Here is a 21,498-nt window from a genome sequence, read left to right as displayed (position 1 = left end):
TATTCTTTCAGAAAAAATATCTCAAAATCCATTAGAACCATATGACAACAAATATCATGTAGAAATAACTTCTACCCTGAAGAATAACTTCAAAAATTGTTTTAAGAATTTCAATGAAATGGCTTTGGTAGCGCAGTTTGTTGTTTCACCCTTTATAGAAATTGATATCCAACAGTTTGCAATTTGTGTTATGCAGAACTTTGGCGAAGACATCGCTGCAACAGAAATGGAAGTCATTGAGTTTCAAAATGATTTAGCCTTAAAATCGTTAGTTTCAAGTACTGAATGTATCTGGCCTATTGTAAGTAAAGACAAATATTCAGTTCTATGCCGTGTTGCCTTGAAAGTGAAAGCATTATTCAGTTCAACCTATTTGTGTAAATCATCTTTTTCCAATATGAAGTTTATTAAGAACAAATATCGCAATCGACTTACAGATGAACATTTGGATAATTGTATTCGAATGGCTGCATCAAATTATACTGCAAACATTAAAAAAATTATCGATGAGTCTGAGTGTCAGCCTTCTCATTGAACATGCTTTTTTATTTTTCAATGTTTATGTTCATGACAGTGCGTTACTTTTTTGTTGTTATTAATAACTATTTTTAAATCATACGTAACATGCCGTTGTGGCTGGATAAAAGTTTGTGTTTATTTTTCAAACACCTTCGTTTGATAGGTAGGAATGTAGCTATGAACAAGTGTACGTACTAGTAATATCAGTTATTTTGTATTATGTATTACCAGTTAAATAGTAAAATAAATACATATAATGATAAATCAACTGTGGATTATTTCATTTACGTTGCGTTACGTGGCTTCCGTGTGGGTAGCTCGATGTTTATTCCAAATTTAACAAAGTAGCTCAACACATTGAAGAGGTTGGCAACCACTGGGCTAGTGCATTATATAACATCATAAGCGTTTTATTCGTGAGAATATTCCTTGAAGAATAGAATTTATGAAATACTATTCGAATTTTATTTGTAATATATGTAACGTAATCATTGTATCCTCAATGTTTGTCTACAATAACACCTAAATATTTTATGTTTACGGGCGAAATACAATAATCAGAGTGACATCATTCTAAATAATACAGGGCATTTCAAAGAAAACTTGATCCCCCCTTGTAAGTCAGAAACGGGAGTGTGATCGAAAATTTCAATTTTTGTTTCTAGCAGAAACTACACCTTTATTTTTCAATGGCATGGGGATCGAGTGATACATCATTTGAAAGGTATCTTGTCGCTCTATTACTTCTGTATTTTTTATTCAAAATTGGTTCATTCGCTATTGAGAAATTGAATGCTGAACGTTTTATTTAAGAAAAACCAGAAAATTCGCTGTCGCTCATTTTATTGAAGAAATCAACAAGAGTAATATCAATGGCAATACAATCAATGGATAAAGTGTTCAAAATGACCTTCATCTAGTTCCATAAAATATTATAGTCCGGAGTCAGAAATCGGCGTTCTCGAACAATTCTCTGTCGAAGGTTTTCTAGATTTGTAAAATTTATTTGGTAGTAAACGCTTTGAAGTGGATGACACTGTTAGTTTTTTCTGCACTGCTAGTTTTTCTTGAATTTAGTTGTCGCAGAATAAAAAGAAGGTAGATGGCCATTGTCATTTCTCTACGAATTATTGTTCAGTAATCCTTATACACTGTGTTTCAACATGGTTTATTCTATTTATGAAGAAATAATAGAAATTGTTGCAACCTATTATCGAAATAATGAATGTGCTGAATTCGTTAAATAGTTGATGAATAAGTTCCGAACCTCGGGTTCTGTTCACAAGAGAAAACATGAAGTCTTCCGTCCTGTCATAAATGACGGAGTTGAAGTTGAAATTTGAGGACATGTACAAACGGATAATCGACAATCTATCAGACAAGTACCTAGAGCATCTGGTGTATCAGATACTATCGTTTTTCGGATTTTGAAAGCCTACAAATTCCATCCTTCCAAAATAAGGCTAGTTCAGGAATTAAACGGAGATTATCCTGATTGTCGACTTTCGAGGTGTCGAATTTTGTAAGGTGTTCAACGAGAAATTGACCAATAAACCAAACCTATTATACAATAAATGTTTTTCAGACGAAAGTCCTTTCATGTTGAATGGTGAAGTGAATAGACATAATTTTCATTACTGGAGCGATGTGAATCCTCATTTGGCGATGGAAACACATTCACAAACTCCACAAAAATTTAATGTCTGGGCTGGCATTCTTGGTAATCATATTGTTGGACCATTTTTCACGGGAGGTAATCTCAATGGACACACATACTTAAATCTATTAGACAAATGATTCCACAAATTTCAGAAAATGATGACAATTTATTAGAAAATGAAACAACATTCCAGCAGGATGGTGCACACCCACATTTCGATTTTCGGGTGAAACAGTTTTTGGACGAACATTTTTCAATGCGCTGGATCACCTGAAGAGCTCCAGTGGAGTGGCCAGCTAGATCACCTAATCTCATAACAATGGTATTTTTTCTGGGAGACCTGAAGTGTACTTTATCGAGCCTACAAATTCAGAAGATCTGCGACGGAGAACCAATTTCGAAAAAACCCACAGAGATAATAGAGGGAGAAAATACCTTCCAAATGATGTGTTCTTTGAAATTTTCGATTACATATCCGTTTCTGATTTACAGGGGAGGTCAAGTTATCGTTGGAACGTCCTATGGGGGACGCTACAGTAGTGCCTCACAATCTCTCCATCCTGATCCAGAAAAATGTGGGAAACTTTCAAAGTAAAAAATGCAATATATCTCAATAAATTAACTCTATACAAATATGTCTAGACCATGCAGAGAAATAACTCTCAGACACAAACTGAAAAGCCCTATCGAAACATTTACTTTCTACACATCTTTGCATAGAGCTCATTTCTTCAGATTGATTGCTTTTTTCTCTTCTTTGGAGGATTCACAAGTTTTTAAATGTATAAATTTATCTCTTCTAAAGGTATACCCCTTTCAATGTATACCTTTCAATTGTATGGTCAGCCAAACTAAACTCCTTCCACTTTTTTATTTTCAATGAAAATAATGTGAGAATACGAATAAATGGGCTTTCAGAGCACTACTTATTTATACCTGTGACCAACTTATTTGACCAGTTTTTCATAAATGTTCACTATTGTAAGCTAACGGAAATAATGCAATATCGTATTTAATAAATGTGATTGATAATTTTTAGATAATAGATGAAACGTATTCAATTCCGATAAACAACGGTTTCGAAAGACATATCAAATCGAATTAAGTTTTATCTAGCGTGATACTCATGATCGAAAAATAAAGTTTTCAGTTTTATCAGTATCATTAATTTTCTCGGTATTATCATTGAATAGAATAGAACAGGAAATACATACTCAAGTGACTCTCTCAAGTAGTTTCACAATAATTGCATATCATTCAGAGAATTTTCGTTGCCAAATATCCTAGTTATTCGAAATTTACGAACAGTCACATACGGTTAGTAGCACATATCTGTTTCTCAAAGTTTTCTCTCTCCTGAACGTTGGTCATCAGAAACATAAATGTTTCCGAACCGGATATAATAATGTCGTTGAGAGACCGTAATTTTTGTTCTGGTGTTGGGAAAGTGTTTTCAATACATTAATTTAACGCTAGAGGTTCCAGTACGAACTACCATTTTCGTCACATTAATGACAAACTTTGCCTTGATGAACCTCTTTTTCCTAGTAACTCATGATATTTTTTATGAAACATGCAGTATCCAACGAATTCAACCCTGAGTCACAGAACCTATCACAGAATAGAACGGGTTTCTCAGCTTTCCAACTCTTGAACCTGTTGTTGAATGTAGGAGGCTAGGTAGTACCTCTTCAAGAGCAGGATATCTTATCAATACAAGCGTACTCTGCATCAAAAAAGGAAACAAATTTTTTCTGATAACGATGTATGACTCAATCAAATGAGTCGTCTGGTATAGCTGACGTACAGATGTCTTATTGTGGAAAGTGTCCTGAAGTGATGTCTTATTGTGGAAAGTGTCCTGGAATTGCCCTCAAGTACAATCCCAGACCTGTCTGGATGGCTACACGTTACCTGTTGCAATGAGCCTCCTGACTGTAATGTGCAGTTAGTACCGTACAGCCATGGGCGTCCCTCTGAAATGTGTCACGAAAGAACAGCTTTCCAAGCCATACATTTATTTAAAAAAACTAAATGATACAGTATGATTTTCACTATGGAGGGTTTTACAAAAACAACTACACGTGTTTCGCTATACAACAGCTTTCTCAAGCGTAAACTAAAAGTTGATTCTAAATTACAACCATTTTATACTATTCATAGAAGGAAATTTGAGATCACCCCTGAGGAAGCTATTGTATAGCGAAACACGTGTCGCGATTTTTGTAAAACTCTTCATAGTGAAAATCATACAATAAACTATATTAATTAGTTTTAATATGGATTTTCATCAAGTATCGGCCAGTTCTGTTTGGAGGTAGCGGACAATGTTTCTTGGTGCATTTCATTAGCTTGGACTTCCATTGTCTGATATGATTTAAATTGATTTCAAATGCCTGAAGGAATCTGTAAAAAAAGAGTATATTTTTCAACTTGTTCAGATTTTAACTATCAATAATCAAACCATTGCAAGAAAAAATATCATCCTTTGTGAAAAATTCAAGGCATTTTGTTGAACTACTAGGGGCAGTCGAAGTCAAAAAGCAGGATCAACTGATCAGTTCCGACTTGGAAAGCCTCTACGTCAACGTCCCTGTCGAAGAAGCATTTCAAATCTTATGGAGGAAGCTATCCGAAGATGCTATATACGAAACTGCTACTTTCAACTGAAGGACGAATTCTTTACGCAAGATGAGGACTGCCATTTTCACCGGTTATAGCCATATATATATATATATATATATATATATATATATATATATATATATATATATATATATATATATATATATATATATATATATATATATATATATATATATATATATATATATATATATATATATATATATGCCCAATAGGCTGAAACAGCTGTATACCGGTGGCTCTTAAATTGAAATCATTCCATATATATATATATATATATATATATATATATATATATATATATATATATATATATATATATATCAATATACAGTGTCACACATAAAGTCCGCATCAAATGGGATTTTTTTTGTTCATCTCTTCAAGCAACTTTTGATATCTCCAATAGGTTGTGCTTTAAAAATGATGCCAAATGACATGCATATGACCGATCAAGTGATTTTTCTTCCCTGTCCAATTTGACATTTTTTCCAAAAAAGTTCAGAAAAGCAGTTATTGCTCGAAATTTCGAAAATCGGTAATGAGAAAAGGTAATTGTTTTTTCATTTTTTACCCATATACCAATTTTTAGCTCTCTAGTACAAATTTAGTTTTTTTACAGTTTTCGAAAAATTGACATTTGCCGATTTCTCAAATTTAGCCAAACCTCAACAAAGTTAGTGCTTTATGCCTAACTTATTTTTCCAACGCATTTTTATTATCAATTGCAATTCTAAATACAACTTATTTCGCAAAAATTCAAAACACCAGAAAAAATTATGCCAAAAATGATGCAAAGTTGATACAGTTTTTAAAAACAAATAAATATTTCACTTTATTTCTACTTTTTGCGAAATAGCTTAATACATAAGCATAATTAAAAAACAATATCAATGAAAAGTCAATAATTTATTCTTTACTGCACTTTTCAAACAGTTAAACTTTGATTTACTAATTACGAAAAATTACAACGCAATTAAACTAAGGGAAGGAATTATACGAAAGCAATTTCACATTTACTAAATATCTTTTATGAGGTATGAATGAACAAAATTACTTCAAAAATCAATTTAGATTTTGTTGCCTTGAAAACTAAACCGTAAAAAATTCTAACAAACATCTGTTAAAATACAGTTTTATAATTTAAATTAAGAACACTGAATCAAATCGAAACATATGCCTAAACCATGTAAGTACCAATAGAAATACAAAATAAAAAGTCACATTTCGTTGTGCCTTCCACCACGTTCAATGCAATCAATTGTCCTTTTTGAAACATCTTTAACTGCATTCTTTATACTACGGGGTTTCGTGCTCACGAGCATGAAACCCCGTCGAAATTACGTTATTTTTTACAACTTTACTGCCCTCCCCTTTCTTTGCGTCACTCTCAAATTGTCAGATTACTGGAATATACACTTTTTAGCAGGTAATTAACTAACCCTACCTTAATCTGACGCGCTCAAGAATTTCTGATGATCAATTTTTTTTACTAATCTGATCCTTTTTCCCTCACAGGCGGCCTTATATATGGGGCTCATATTTGGTGGAGGTACTTAACCGGGTACAAGGTATCCCCCTGCATATCAATCTGCCGCGCTTTAGTAAATTCCGAAATCCCCGCTTGGGCTCCCCCCTATTATTAGTTGTAACTCAACTGTTCAACCGATGATTGAAAGTGGAGCAGTTGAAGGAGCAGAAACAGTATCGAAATAGTTTTCCTGTGAGTAATAGGCTAGAATCTGATGAACCAGGTGGTGTTGGTGATCATAACTCTATAAATATTATCAATATGAATGAAATACTATTGAAATAAAAAAAAATCTTTGAATCCCAAAATTCATAATTTCAGAGTTTGAAAACTCATTGCGGTTTTTACTCAGTCGATGGAATCACCTTGCATTTTCAACTCTCAAGTAAAGCAAGATAGAATATTGAAAAAAATGTTTTCAGGGATATAGCTGAAGGCAGAGTTTATTGATATTCCGTGTGAAATAATATAGAATATAGGCTCTGGAACATGGTGCAAAACGTCTATTGGTAAGTTAAAACGAGCAATCGAAACTCGTTTCGAAGAACATTTACCTCATTCCGGAGAACAAAATTTCGTCCCAAATTATCGGAATAGGTACATGACACAAGACTTCTGGATGCTCACGAAAGTCTGGAAATAGCGAAGTGTGGCATGAGAAAAGGACAATTATTCAATAACACTCTTGAAAAAATTTGCGAGAACTTTAACGAGAAAAATCTGTAAGTGAAAATAAGATATAAATAGGTGAGCTATATAGTTAGGAATCAGTATACTCCAACTTCTGTAGACGCAAATTTGGTTGATGAAACGGGCGTCTTGAAGAGTATTGCAGTTCTTTTGTTCGGAAACAATGCTTGTTTTGGATTCATTCTACGCCAGAGGTTCAAGTTCTACCTTTCAGTCAAAGATAGTTGAATTATTCAAAGAATTTAATATTTCTGCGAAAAACAAACTCGTAGTTTTTGGAGTACTCAAGTTCATCCATTTCGTTTGCGATTGTGAATTATAGTTTTGCTTGGTTTTTATAAAATCAAAACTTAAGTGGCGCTGAAGAAAAAGTCGGCAAATCTAGGTTTTGCTCATATATATTGTTCCCAGGCAAACAGCTGTTAAGTGCTTCATGTACATGTAACTTTGTGTTTCGAAAATTTAAATGTTACATTAATTTAAAGTTGTGTGGCAATGTTTGATATCATCAATCAATAGTACTCACGGTATCATACTCCATTATATTTTAATCAATTCCATTTCAATCGAAGGTATATATATGAAGTTTCATATTGTTTATATAGTTAACGGCTACCTTTGGTTGACAAAATGTTCTCAAAATATTTTTTGGTTAGTGTAATACTCGTAATTTTTGGGACAAGTCCATGTCTTTGTGATAACTTTCGTGACTGTCCTAAAGAGGACACAGCGTAAGTATTTTTCATTATATTTGATGGGTTTTTCAAAGTCACATTACATATTTTCCGCCGAACATGATAAAAATGCTTTTGATGTTACCAGATTGCAAGCTCTGCTTGATGTTGCTTTTGATCTAATTTGGTAGAAAAATATCACAATATTACCCCTAAGAACATGGATTTGTTGAGATTTTTTTTTTCAAATTGAACATCAACATCAAGCAACTACACAACGTAATGAATTGAGAAACATCAATATGAAAATCACTTTCACTCTCAAACCGCTCATTACGACCGAGTAGTGGTGTTTCCGTCGGTGACAAATGTTTCTAAACGTATGCAGGTTTGAGTAAATTGTCATTCAAGTTGTTGATTTACCAAACATTCCGTCTAGTACTGCGGCAAACATCATCTGTGGTATATGCGTTGACTGTGAGAATGAGGATTATATTTTGAAGTCAAAGCAAGTATTGACTGTCAATCGTTGCTGAGACTTCAGCCGCAGTAGCAAACGAAACGTTTAGTACCTCAAGTTATATTCGACCACGGGCTACCAGCCCGAATTTTAATCGTGACTTCGGTCGTGGAAGCCTATGTTATAATATTTTTTAGAATGTTTGATGAACTCATTTGAAAATTAAAAATAAATGAGATATGTATAATGGAATATTCGTAGTAAAAGTAGTTGTTTGGGGCAGACCTTATTTTTTCATTTTTCCAAATTTCTCCTGATGTGCTTCTATTTGGGAAATTCTCTCCAGAAATTAAACTCCAATCATAATGTTCATTGCAAGTTTGATAGATTCTATTTTTTATCAACTGTTACACAACGTAAATCCAGAAAGATATATTTTCAGAGATCTATCATAATTTATCAGTACAAACAGTGCATTTCTTTAATGTCCCCCCTTTCATTTTTCAAACGGTTCAATTGAAAAAATTGAAATTTGGAATAGGTTATGAAATTAATGCTTCAATACTTCATTTTGAAATAAAATTGACAGATGAAACTTTCAAGATAGCGACTGGGCGCCATCCGGAAAAAAAAATTGATTGGAAAAGGGGGTTTTGTGATACATCATTTTGAAGCTCCTGACGAATATTTCATAACCCCAGAATATTAAGTCAATATCTTCACTTACTACAAAATGGGGGAACTTTGAATAATTGCCTGAATACATTGACATTTAACTACATAATATGTGGTAATGAGCTTGAGGTTAGTTTAGACGATGCTCGAAATGGTCGCTTTGAACTTCTTGGCATATGAACAGCCTATTCTATATTTCACGCCGAACATTTTCGAACAAAGTAACGTCAATATCTCTAGAAATATTTAGTATTCTCTGTCGTATATCCGATATTGTAGCAGGTCCAGTTTCGTACCCATTTTGCTGTAGTATCATTCTGTAGTATCCAAATAGTTCCTCACTTGTCTGGAGTGATGTGGTGGTGCTCCATCTTGTTGGAATACAATATCCATATTGAATTTATCAGGATTCGCTTCGACGATTTCAGTGATGAGAAGGTCAGTAGTTTCAGCATATTCAAATACAGTTCCTCTGTTGAATTTTGATCAATGAATAGAGGTGCTACAATATGTTTTACCAATATTCCTGCCCTGCCCTGTATATTCGGTATATGGTTTTTCGAAAAACATGAGGGTTGGTGTCACCCCAATAACGGCAATTTTCTACTAGTAAAACCGAAAACCAAATGAGAATATTCTAACTGAACAATGATGTTCATTGTCATACTGGCAATTTTTTTTTCGTTTTTATAGACAAAAAATAACTTAACAAACCTTATCGGGTTGTTGGAATTGCCATATGGTAGATAAAAAGAAATATTTCTGGAAATATCGATAATAATGTGTTTATCTTCAGGAAATTATTCAATGTTCCGCCATTTTGTAGTAGATGAAGATATTGACTTTATATTATAGGGTTATGAAGTATTCGTCAGGAGCATCAAAATGATGTATCACAAGACCCCCCCTTCCTTTTCAATTTTTTTCTCAGATGGCGCCCAGTCGCCATCTTGTACTATTAATTTCACTTCAAAATAAAGTATTCATGCATTAATTTCATTATCCCAAATTTCAAGTTTTTGAGTTGACCCGTTCAAAAAATAAAAGGGGGGGACATTAAAGAAATGTACTGTTTAATGAAATACATATAATGAAGGTGTTTATCAACGCAATAGAACCCAATCCAATAATTTTCGATTTTTGCGCTGATCTCAGTGTTTGATTCATCCCAATCAGTTCATCAATAAAAATGTTACATCGATCCAACAAATCACGTCGAACATTTGTTGGAAAAATATAACATCAAAATACGTTTTGGTTCCAAATGACGGACGTGAAAGCCCCTACTTTCACACTTTCAGTTGGTTTGGCTGGTTAACTATATGCGTATTTTGAACGCCTACCAACTCCATCTGTCACCAATATCACTTCCAATATCAAAAAATGATCTGAAATATCGAACATTCATCCTATACAGGGTAGACCAATGGAAACGAAACAAGGCCGATTTCTTATAATTGGGTTTGAAAAATCGCTCAGATCTGTCGATTTTTGTTTTGAGGAGAAAATTACTCAACACATTTTTTGAACACTACCTAATTTATGAAGTTAGAACGGTGATTATCGTGAATTATTTTTCTTGTTTGTTCATTAGAACTTAGAATTTGATACTTGCAAATAAAAATTAACGCAGTGTCATCACTTTTTGTTGAAAGTAGATGTGATTATTAATATTCCATTCATTGATATTTTCAACATCGACAATGAAACTGACATACATTCTCAAATAAAGAGTCCATTACCATGAGAATGATACTTCATTTATTTATAAGTTGATGAGGGGGAATTTTTTTTATTTTCTGAAGTATTTTTTCATGATTCCTTCATGATTGAAATCCGAACCTGTTTCAATCGACCGTTTTTGAATCAAGAGTATTGAGGTTGCATCTGAGATGTAGCCCAGAACTTTATACCAAATTGTAAGATATTGTGAATATGAACTATTCTGGCAATTCTGATTCGTATTTATTTTGTTGGCTCTGAAAAAAAATTCTACAGTGTTTGATTCAATATGTGCAGACCAGTTCATTTTGCTATCGATAGTAAGACCTATAGAATATATCATATTTATAGTTTCTTCAACTATGCTTTCTGTATATTCCATTTTTCAGTAATGATTGAAGTGAATGCTTCGAACTTTTCGTTTAGAAAGAATTTTTCAATTCAAAAACAGTTCGAAATGCCATTTCCAATATCATGTGAAAGGGTGAGAAGTAACAATAAATATTCGTGATGAAAAATGAAGTTAGTGTCATTAGCAAAACAAAAGTTGCCCTAGAAAAGTTAATGACAATGTTATTCACATAGAAAATAAATAGTGTTGGACCAACTATGGATTATTTTTCTGATTATCTATGTTTCTGAGAAAAAGTTTCATGAAGAATCAACTCAATTCTCACGCATTCTGCTGATATAATGATAACTTCCTAATTGTGTTTTAGGAATCCCACATATACCGTAGTACTCAAGCTTGTCAGTCATATATTTATCACTCCATCTGTTCATATAGATTTTAGAAACTTGTCAAATGTATTTTCGTCGTTTTTCAGATTCTAATTCTGGTGTTCACCCATATTTTTGAACAGTTTTATAGTATCGAACTTTCTGAATGTTTTTTAAAATCATGTAGGTTTTTTTATCGAATCATTGACAATTCCTTTAAAATCCTTATAAGAGGCTTTCTATTTCTTACTATTCACCTGATCCCTACACAAAAACTTAAACTTGAATATGGCTCCTCTCACCATCCTTTTAAAATGGACACCAATATAATTCGGCACAATCATGTCGCTGGATTTGCAAAAGCCTCTTTTCAAAAGCTTGGAACACTGTTCCGAACCAGAAAAATGTACACAAATCAGCAAGTTTTGATGCTTTATAAAGTTCAGATCAGACTTTAGAGTCTTGTTCTTATGTATGGAGCTCCGCCCCTAAGCATACCCTCAAGCTGCTAGATTCCATCCAGAAAAGAGTCATGCGTCTGATTGGAGACACGAACATCTCTTGCAACCTTGAAAGTCTAGAACATCAAAGAAAGGTTGGAGATGTGTCTCTCTTCTATAGATACTTTCACGGGAGGTGTTCAAGTGACACGGCACATTTGATTCCATTAAGAGCGGTACATATCAGAAATAAGTGAGCGACTGTGGCTGCTCATCAGTTTAAGGTTCAATTGAGTACACCTCGAACTTCACTGTTTAAGAACTCTTTCATTCGGAGAACTGAGCTCGAGTGGAATAAACTTCCTGAGAACGTTTTTCCAAATGGATTTAATTTCCAGCGATTCAAATCCAGCGTGAATCGCTACTTTCGCGCAGGCACCGCTAAGAGCGTCGCGAGGATTTTTCTGTAGTGCTTGTGTTTTTCCTTAAAAAAATGCTCTACTGAGACAATATTCAACTACTACCGTTTTTCATTTTTCCAACTTTTGTTTTTCCAGACAAAAATTAGTAGCTGCTATAGAAAGAGAAAAGCCAGGCAGCATTTTTGGACCTGTCACACTTGATGTCGTCATTCCGGAAAATGGATTGTTCAACTCAACAATCACATGCGTCATAGTGAGTAAAATGATTCATTCAATTTTCGATTCAGATTCTACAATATTTCGTTTCGAATTCCAGGCAAGAGCTAGTGAATACCTACCATATGAATAAATTAATATTTCCAAGAAAAATTTTTAATATGTTGAGCTTATGAGCTTAGACTCAGTAGAGAATAGTATAAATACGTTTATCATTGAAACTATAGCAACTGTCAACTCGTTTTCACTTAGAGAACCCGTCTGTGACACTATACAGTGCATTCCAGATAGAACGAGTCATCCTAAATATTTTCGATACTATAACGATAAACTATACAGAGTTTATATTCAATATGGAACTAGGAAGTGAAATTAAATACTTCAGCAAATGTTCGAACTGACAAATATTTACTTGCACACAATGGAATAGAAAAAATTCTGACCCCTCTCCTGTATTCTGAAGAATATCAGGTGTTAGCAGTCATATTGTCTGTTATGTTGTATGTTACCAGTTTCCATGCATTCATATGAGTGACGTCAATTGTGGAGTGGTTATATAGGAACATATTCTATTGAAGTCGTAATTAGCAAGTGATTTTTTTTTGTTGTATCAGTTTTCTTGTCATAACTGGCTTAGTTTCGATGATATATACTGTTTTTAAATGAAAAATGAAGATGTTCTCAATCACTTCACACAAGCTCATGTGAGTTTTCTTAATAAGATGCATTACTTTTGGTAACTTCACGTTTGAACTTTCAATTTTTCAATTATACGAACCTTTTTTTTTATTTCCTTGATATTTCTGGTGTAACATGCAAAATAACTATTGAATACTTTAGAATTGAAGGTAGTAACAGACATATTTCCATTAGCAACACATTCGTGATGTATTTGTCGGACATTAAATGAAGAATATGTTTCATATGGTGAAAAGATTTCCGAAAGACGACCTCTCTTTGGACCCTGTACTATTAATGTGCTTTAAATTCGTGATTTCGAATAGTATGAATGCTGTTATGCTACTTTCAATCGAATAAGGTACTTCTGCATTTATGTATTCTACTATTTGACTAATACCCATTTTTTTCTGGTTGAGTCGGCCGTTACTTGATGAACATCCATAGTAATTTCATAAACGACACTATGATACGATCCCCACACACTTCATTTAAGAAATATATCACTATATTGATATCACTATATTGATATATTTCTCAAATAGAGTTCGTGGAGATCAAATCGTAATATGTAGTTTATAAAATTTATACCTATTTGTTAATGAAATATACATTGAAACTTTTGGATCAATTCTGTAATTTTGTTCCTAATATTAATTGAACTTTTTTGTGTTTTCTATAATAGTGTTTGATTATCTTTGTAAATGCCAATAACATTATAAAATACTGCTTCTTCAATCATAATCATCCGTATTTTTCAAAATTATAATAATTTTATTATTGAAGGAATTTTAAATGCTATATTCATATTTTATTAGTTCTAGTGAGAATATTCACAAGAAATTAAAATAAAATTTTATGGGTATACTGACAAAGGTCACAATTTTGGTAGAGCTGAAAAATTTTGATAGAATAATTTTAGTATTGTTTCAAATTATCAATGTGTCTCATTTTGTCATTTTCAGATACTTCATTGTTGCTACTGGTCTCTGTGTAGAAAGGAAGTTTCTTCTAATTATTTCCGCTTCAATTATTTCCACTGCCATTATTTTGAACACTTTCAACATCAACATAGAAGTATTTAATGTGGTTTTGTCTATTTTTCACATACGAATATAATTTGGTAGCAAGAAGCACAAACATGGGTATTCATACAACCAGGCGGTTTCATGATCTGAAGGAATCACTGCCATCGTAAAGTGAAAATAAAATATAAAAATGTTCCTGTCATTTCTCTATATCTTTCCTTCCTTTTTCTTGCTTTTCTCTAGTCTTCTCATTCTTTGTGTCATTATTATATCATCTGAACTCTCACCTTTTATTTACCTATATCTATATTGTTTGTAGATTTGTGGTAAATAATAAACGTATGATCATTATCATTATCATTATAATGGGTCGTCCGAACGTGCATTCGACTAAATTAAACTGATGAACTGATTTATTACGAATTTGCAATGAAAAATGTGATGGCATATTGAGAAGGGTGTTGAACTCTTCTGAAAAATTTCTTACTTGTATCAACATTGTGAATGCCCCTCATCCGATTTTGTTGAGATCCAGTAATATGATTTTCAATGATAAAAGGTTCATTTGGCCTCAATTGGATACAAATCATCGAGTTCAGTGAAGGCTCGTGACACAATTCAGCCAACATTATTGACCAAAATAGTACGCCATTAACATTTCTTGTAACATTCAATGTTTTTATAGGTGAAACATCTGAATTTTTTTTGTGGCTCGTTTTGTTTTCCAGAAAAAATGAAACCACTTCATTGCATACCCCTCGATTGTTGATATGTAAACGATACTATTAGGAAATTAAGTGTATCTACAATAACTGTTGGATATAACGACCTGCCGCCAATAGTGATACAGACATTTTTCAGAATAGTTCAAAACGTTGTATGTTATAAGCAATGAAGTTTTCGAAGATGATCACTTGGTGATCGAAACACATGTCGAGGTGTTAAAATAATGGTTTGATGTTGGGAAAAAACTCCAGTAATATTCATTACTACACCGAAGGTTCTAAACAGTTCATTACAAGTTTCCGACCTACGTTGTCACAAAATTAGCCCCTGGAAATTTGTTGATCACTTTTAGGAAACATACTGTATATAGTTCATCAATTTGAGAAGATTGTTCAATAATTTTCACTCTTTCGTGTTTTCTCTATTGTAAAAAAATGTCGATGTAGGTTCAGATTCATGCAAGTCTGGTGTCCAAAAACACTTCATTCAAAACAGTACTGATGAGCTTGATACTTCCTGGTAAATTTAATTTGACGGTGTTTTTTTAGGTAACAGACTTATCAGAAGATGGACATGGAGGAAAAGTGTCAATAATTGGTGGAGGAGTTGGTTCTGAATTTGTAGAAATAAAAATCGTTTCTGAGTTCCTGAGGGGGCTCCATTATCGGTTCGAAGTTTATACTGCCTAATGATTGGAACCATCGTTGAACTAGATTTGAGTAATTTTTTGTTTTGTTTACTATAATTGAACAGAAAACCTGATATTTGTTTAGTTTCAATAAAAAATAAATCATTGAATCACAATTGAAGTCATTCCCCTGTCTGTCTATCTGAACACGAGAAATCCATGAACTACCCCATCGATTTCCATACGATTTCAACCAATGGGAAAGATGATTCAAGAGGAAGGTTTATGTATAGAATATGCCTATCTTTCAAGGAGTATACCCATTTTATTATGGTCACATATAATGTACTTAAATATTACTGTTCGATCTTTCTCTTGAAGATGATCACTTGGTGATCAAAACACGTGTCGAGGTGTAGAATATGCCTATTTTTCAAGGAGCTCAGTATACCCATTTTATTATGGTCACATATAATGTGCCTTAATTTTACTATTTGATCTTTCTCTTGAAGATGATCACTTGGTAATCAAAACACGTGTCGAGGTGTTGAAATAACGGTTTGGTGTTGGGGAAATATTCCAGATATTCATCACTACACCAAAGGTACCAAACATTGTATCACACGTATATAATGTGCTTATTGGAAAACTGGTGAGTAGGATACGATAATGATCTTAATCAAATAATTATTTATGTTACCTGAGCAATTTGGCGTCTTCAGGAGATGAATTTGCCGACTTGGTTGATGAAACACGCGCGTCCAGAAGAGTATTACAGTTCTGATGATAAGTGAAAGTACTTGTTTTGGAGTGTCATATTTATCAGTGACTAGCTGGGGTACCTACCCCCCAGTTTCACTCAGGAGAACCAGATTGTGTTGTAGTCGGGATGAATGAATGAACATTAATTTATAAGAGGCCGACTGATCTGAGTGGCTCCACTATACAAAAATGGCTCTGAATGGTCTATGATGTTCCAGTGTTCTGTTCTGGAGTGTTCACAATAATCTGGGATATTCCAGCATGTTCCTGAAAGTTCCAGACTATTCCCGAACATTCTATAACATTCCAAAATGTTCGAGTATGTTCTAGAATGTTGTGGAATGCTCTAGAATAGTCCGGAATATTCTGGACTGCTCTATAGATTTTTAAAGGGTGAAACTTCCATCACTCATGTCTGCAAAATGATGCCGTTTGAATAAGAACGGAAGCTATCATCTTCGATGGTGGATGAAGAAAAAATACATCATATAACTACCTCATCCATTTCAGGATGATATAAGATGTTCTTGAACATTCCAGACTTTTCTTGAATATTCAAGGATGTTTCGGAATATTTTGGAATGATGTGAAATATTGTCGAATAGTGTCGATTGTTCTGAACTGTGCTAAAATTTTCTAGTAGGTGAAACTTCTACCCAAACTCATACTCAAATGTTTTCCGTCCAGGTAAATATGAAAACTTTATTCATGGAGCTGAAATATCAGAGAGAAATAAATGTTCGCATATATGAATGTTCCGATACCTGTTGCTAATACAACTCATAATCCATTTTTTATCGACATTTGTGGGTATTTGTTACTTTCCACAATCTGAAAAATATTAAAATTTCATTGGAGAACTTTATACAAGTGTAGAAGGGCAAACTATTTAGTTTACTCCGATGAGTTACTGCGTAAAAATCAAACTATTTTTCACAAAGAAAAATCTTCGATTCATCAGTAAATTGTATTCAACAATTTCGCCTATCAAAAATTGTTAAGAAATAATACTTATTTTAACGTTTCGGAGGCCAAAATCTGCCTCCGTCTTCAGAAATGGACAAAAAAATTCTAATATATTGGCAGTTATTCTTTTTTGATTATTTATTTCTTCACTTCTACGACAGATGTCAAAGGAGTTTTGAAATATGAAATTATGTCAATGTTGTTGATTGACAACTGAAACATTCGGTGTAATACAAGGTGCCCTCCGATATCAGTCTGTTGCCATTTTGCCACTATCCAAATTTTTCTTCAAGATGGGTAGCCAAGTACGGTCTATTTCTAGTGGATAGTGGCGGAATGGCAACAGACTGATATCGAAGAGCACCTTGTATTACACCAAATGTTTCAGTTGTCAATCAACAACATTGACATAATTTCATATTTCGAAACTCCTTTGAGATCTGTCGAGGAAGTAAAGAAATAAATAATCAAAAAGGAATAACTGCCAATATAATATAATGAGTATTGTATTATTTCTTCGTATAATTCAATATTTATAACAAATTCCCAAAAAAGGTCGATAAAAAACTGATTTTCCCCACAAAAAAATGACTTTCGTTGAATCATAATCCATGTAATCATCAATGACTGATTAATTCATCGTCAAAGTTCAATAGTCTTGGTTACATGGCGTAGATAAACTTCTGGAACTCTTCGTTCCATGACACAGGTAATAGGATGACAACAGATTTTGAAGTTTTATAGAACTAATAGTTTCTGTGCAGAGCCTGATCATCGTTTTGGATAAAATGTTTATGCAGTCATGAAAATTCTATCGATTTCAAGTAGAGAGTTGTGCAACTACTTTTTCATTGAAAGCATAAGAAAAACTGCCAGACAAAAACTCTAACTCACATTGAATTCTCTTTGGAATATCTCTCACATATATGGAGCCCGCTTTTGGTTATTAGGTTGATTCAAAAGTTTTATCCGTTTCAATATCATGTGGTTTTATAGCTCCACATCTCAATAAATATTTATTCTCCTGTGTCGATAGAGAATTTTGTACCCTATGTATTGATGCTGTTAATTTTGCCTCTTTTCAGCTCATCAATATATGGTAGCGTTAGGCGATTTCAGGTCAATTTGAACCAACGCACTGCAGAAACAGCACCAAAAATTAACCAGTCATTTGGAAATTATAGTTTCAATGAACGCACTCTTCGAAGTTGGTAAGCGAAATTTCGTTCCGAAGATGAGCTCCGAAGTGGTCGAACAGAACGAGGATTTGCCTGGTGGCGACAGACCCATCGCAAACGGTGCTTGGAATGCAGTTTTTGATGGTTTCGAAAGTATAAGAGAGGTCAGAAAGTTCGAAAATTGGGTGCCCCACAATTTGAACAATCGACGTTAGGTTACGGGCTCTGTTCTTTGCTTTTGCGCAACCAAAATCGATCCTCTTTTGGATCGGATCGTCAGGTTTGATGAAAAGTGGATATTCTACGACAATAAGAGACGTTCAGGACAGTTCCGATGAGCCACCCAGTCACTTCCTCCCAAGGGTGGAAACCTACCAAAAAAGACCATGGCGCCAGTGCGCCAGCACTGGTCAACAGAAGAGGTTCAATCCTGCTCTATGATAACGCTCCTACGCATGTTTCACAAGTCGTTGTCTGAAAATTGAACGAATTAAGCTTCGAGGTTTTGCCTCACCCACCATACTCCCCAGACATTTTAACATCTGACTACCATCTTTCCAAGCACTTTGATAATTTTTCGCTAGTTGAACCTTTGCCAATCAGGATCAGTCAAAAACAAACTTCGTCAACTTCATCGAATCCCGAACACCCAACTTTTATGTTGACGAAATTAGTCAACTTGTGTTACGTTGGCAAAAGTACACTGATTGAAATAGTGATAATTTCGATATAATTGATTAAGCATTTACTGAGATATAATAGTTTGAATTAGTCTCATAAAAACGGACAAAACTTTTGAAAGAACTAATATTTCTGTAGTTCAGATATATATATAATGAGAGAAATTATTCAAAGCGATAATATATAATAATGACGTAGATACTGAAAAAATGATACAGCAAGAAAAAAATTCGGTTGATGAGTAGGTCTAATGAAGTAGATAATAGCCGAATTATTCAACGAACGAGATGTGTGACCATTATTAGTAAGTATGAAGTTTGTCGACGCGAGTCAAAGGCGAGCTTCATGAATATTAGAGAGAATAATGTCAATTTTTATAACTTACTACAGAAATTTTTCAAAATAGGATTTAGTCGTGATGGATATTTCGAATGAAAGAAAAACCATTGTTTTTCATAACAAGACAGAAACTAAAAAAGCATCCAAAATTATTCCTCATTTTTTGTTTTTTCATTCAATTCCAATTTGTCTTATTATCAGGTAGTTGAAAAAATTCAAAAACTGCAGTCGATGAACCAAGAACCACATACAAAGTTTTTTGTACAACTGTCCTATTTTTATAATGAAATAGATGAATTTAATATGAAAACACATTTTGACATCTCTTGTCAGTTAAATATTTTCATGTTATCGTATTTGCTGTGAAGTGGCCGTGTCAGGTGTCAAATCACCTGGTTAACAACATACAGTATTGTTTACAGCTCACGCGTTTTATTTAAAGTCACTTTAAATAAATAAAGTCACATTTAAAGTTTTTGCTGGTGTTTAATGTCTTGCATAATAAAGAACAATAGTAAGGAATTGTATGTTCCTGACGATATTGAAGAGGCTGCAAAGAAAGCTTCAATTGAATTGTTATCAAAAAATTGGCTTACCAGTACGACATCGCATATTACAATTTTTTAAGCTGGTGTAGACTTGAAATCGTCTAAGGAAATTTCAGCGAAACCGTCTTCTTAGCCTATCTAGAAGGGAAATCAAAAATATGGAACTCGTCAACTTTGGGTAGCAAGTTTTCAATGATAAAGTCGAGTGCGCTCGTTGAAATTGGTGTCACTACAAGTAAATATTTCAAGGTAATAGCACTCTTAGCGGAAAATGAAAGTTATAGGCCCAAAAAATCAAAACTCTTACGTTTGAACAAGTCCAGATGTTTATAAATGAGGCGTCAGATTGAAAATATTTGATGATGAAAGTTGCTACTATTTTTCAAATATATGAAGCCTGCCGGCTGCGCCATTTATCAATAGAAGACATTAAATTAATGGATAATTCATTGATTGTTCAAATTTCAAATACAAAAACGAAAATAGGTCTTTCTTTTTGCATTGTTGAAAAAAGCATTGACTATTTCAATAAATACATTGCATTACACCCTTCTGTTATCAATCATCAACGTTTTTTTTAAATAAAAGCATTGCCAACCCAGTTGGTATAAACAAGTTTGAAAAAATACCCTCTAACATTGCTGAGTTTCTGAACCTCCCGGAAGGTCTTCTGCTTCTTTGCTAGCAGAATCAGGAGCGAATATAACGGATATTGAGAAGCACGGAGGATGGAAGTCTATAACAGTAGCTTAGGGTTACATCCATCAATCAATCTATTTCTTATTGAAAAGCTATTGATGAAAGAATAATGCCAACAGCTAGCTCCAACGTTGAAGCATCGTCCTCTTCACTTCAAGAATTAAATGTTAATGCCCATACTCTTACCATCCATTGAAAATGTCATTTCAATGACAGTTGTACATAAAAACTATATATTTCAAAACTTAATGTCAGTTCAATAAAGATGACGTTTCAGAACATATTTTGAAGTAGGAAATTCTCAAGACCCAGTTGCGGTTGAAAATAATTCAAACACAATTGTTATCAATTTGCTAATCTATGATTAATTCCAAGGTATGAGTTGAAGATTATTTTGTTCACCTACGCAACAGTAAACGAAAACATACCTGACGTTTTTTCCTATATTCATGAAACATATTTTGTACTATGAAATATATGATTCAATTGGTAAATTTTTATGGAGTTCCACACAAAAATTACCTCAAACCCACTAAATCGGAATACTGTGAAGAAATTATTCGTAAATTTGATTTTTGTATATAGAATTTTCCAGAGAAAGATCATGATTACTATGAATACGATGAGAGTTTGGGTTGAAACGGGTATATTTCGAGGGGACATTAATTTTTGTATGAAGGTGGAGAACAAGAAAGCCGAAACCTTCCTTTCCCAGAAAACGATGAGAGTGATCATGAGAAAATAAATGGAATATAATTTTATCCATTCGCATATACAAACTAGAAAAGAGAACATTTCCCTTTCATCCTAATATGACTCCTTTCATATATCGCTCAGAATTGTACCTTTAGTTCGAATAAACCAAAAATTGAAATAAAAATAAATTATTT

General features: G+C 33.4%; 1 protein-coding gene across 1 annotated transcript; it reads left to right on the top strand.

The window, feature by feature from the left end:
* The first annotated feature begins 7,619 nt into the window (after nucleotides 1-7,619).
* On the top strand, nucleotides 7,620-15,605 carry LOC111517491 (uncharacterized). The gene is made up of 3 exons (XM_023173665.2): nucleotides 7,620-7,777; nucleotides 12,295-12,412; nucleotides 15,356-15,605. The coding sequence occupies exons 1-3, from the start codon at nucleotides 7,677-7,679 to the stop codon at nucleotides 15,494-15,496; spliced, it is 360 nt and encodes a 119-aa protein (XP_023029433.2). The 5' UTR covers nucleotides 7,620-7,676; the 3' UTR covers nucleotides 15,497-15,605.
* Nucleotides 15,606-21,498: the final 5,893 nt, after the last annotated feature.

This window comes from Leptinotarsa decemlineata, unplaced genomic scaffold (assembly GCF_025532065.1).
Source record: "Leptinotarsa decemlineata unplaced genomic scaffold, Ldec_3_MD MMD2_tig00000505_RagTag_RagTag, whole genome shotgun sequence".
Taxonomy (NCBI): Eukaryota; Metazoa; Arthropoda; class Insecta; order Coleoptera; family Chrysomelidae; genus Leptinotarsa; species Leptinotarsa decemlineata.
Note: the sequence above shows the minus strand (reverse complement) of the source record. Positions and strands in the feature narration are given on the sequence as shown.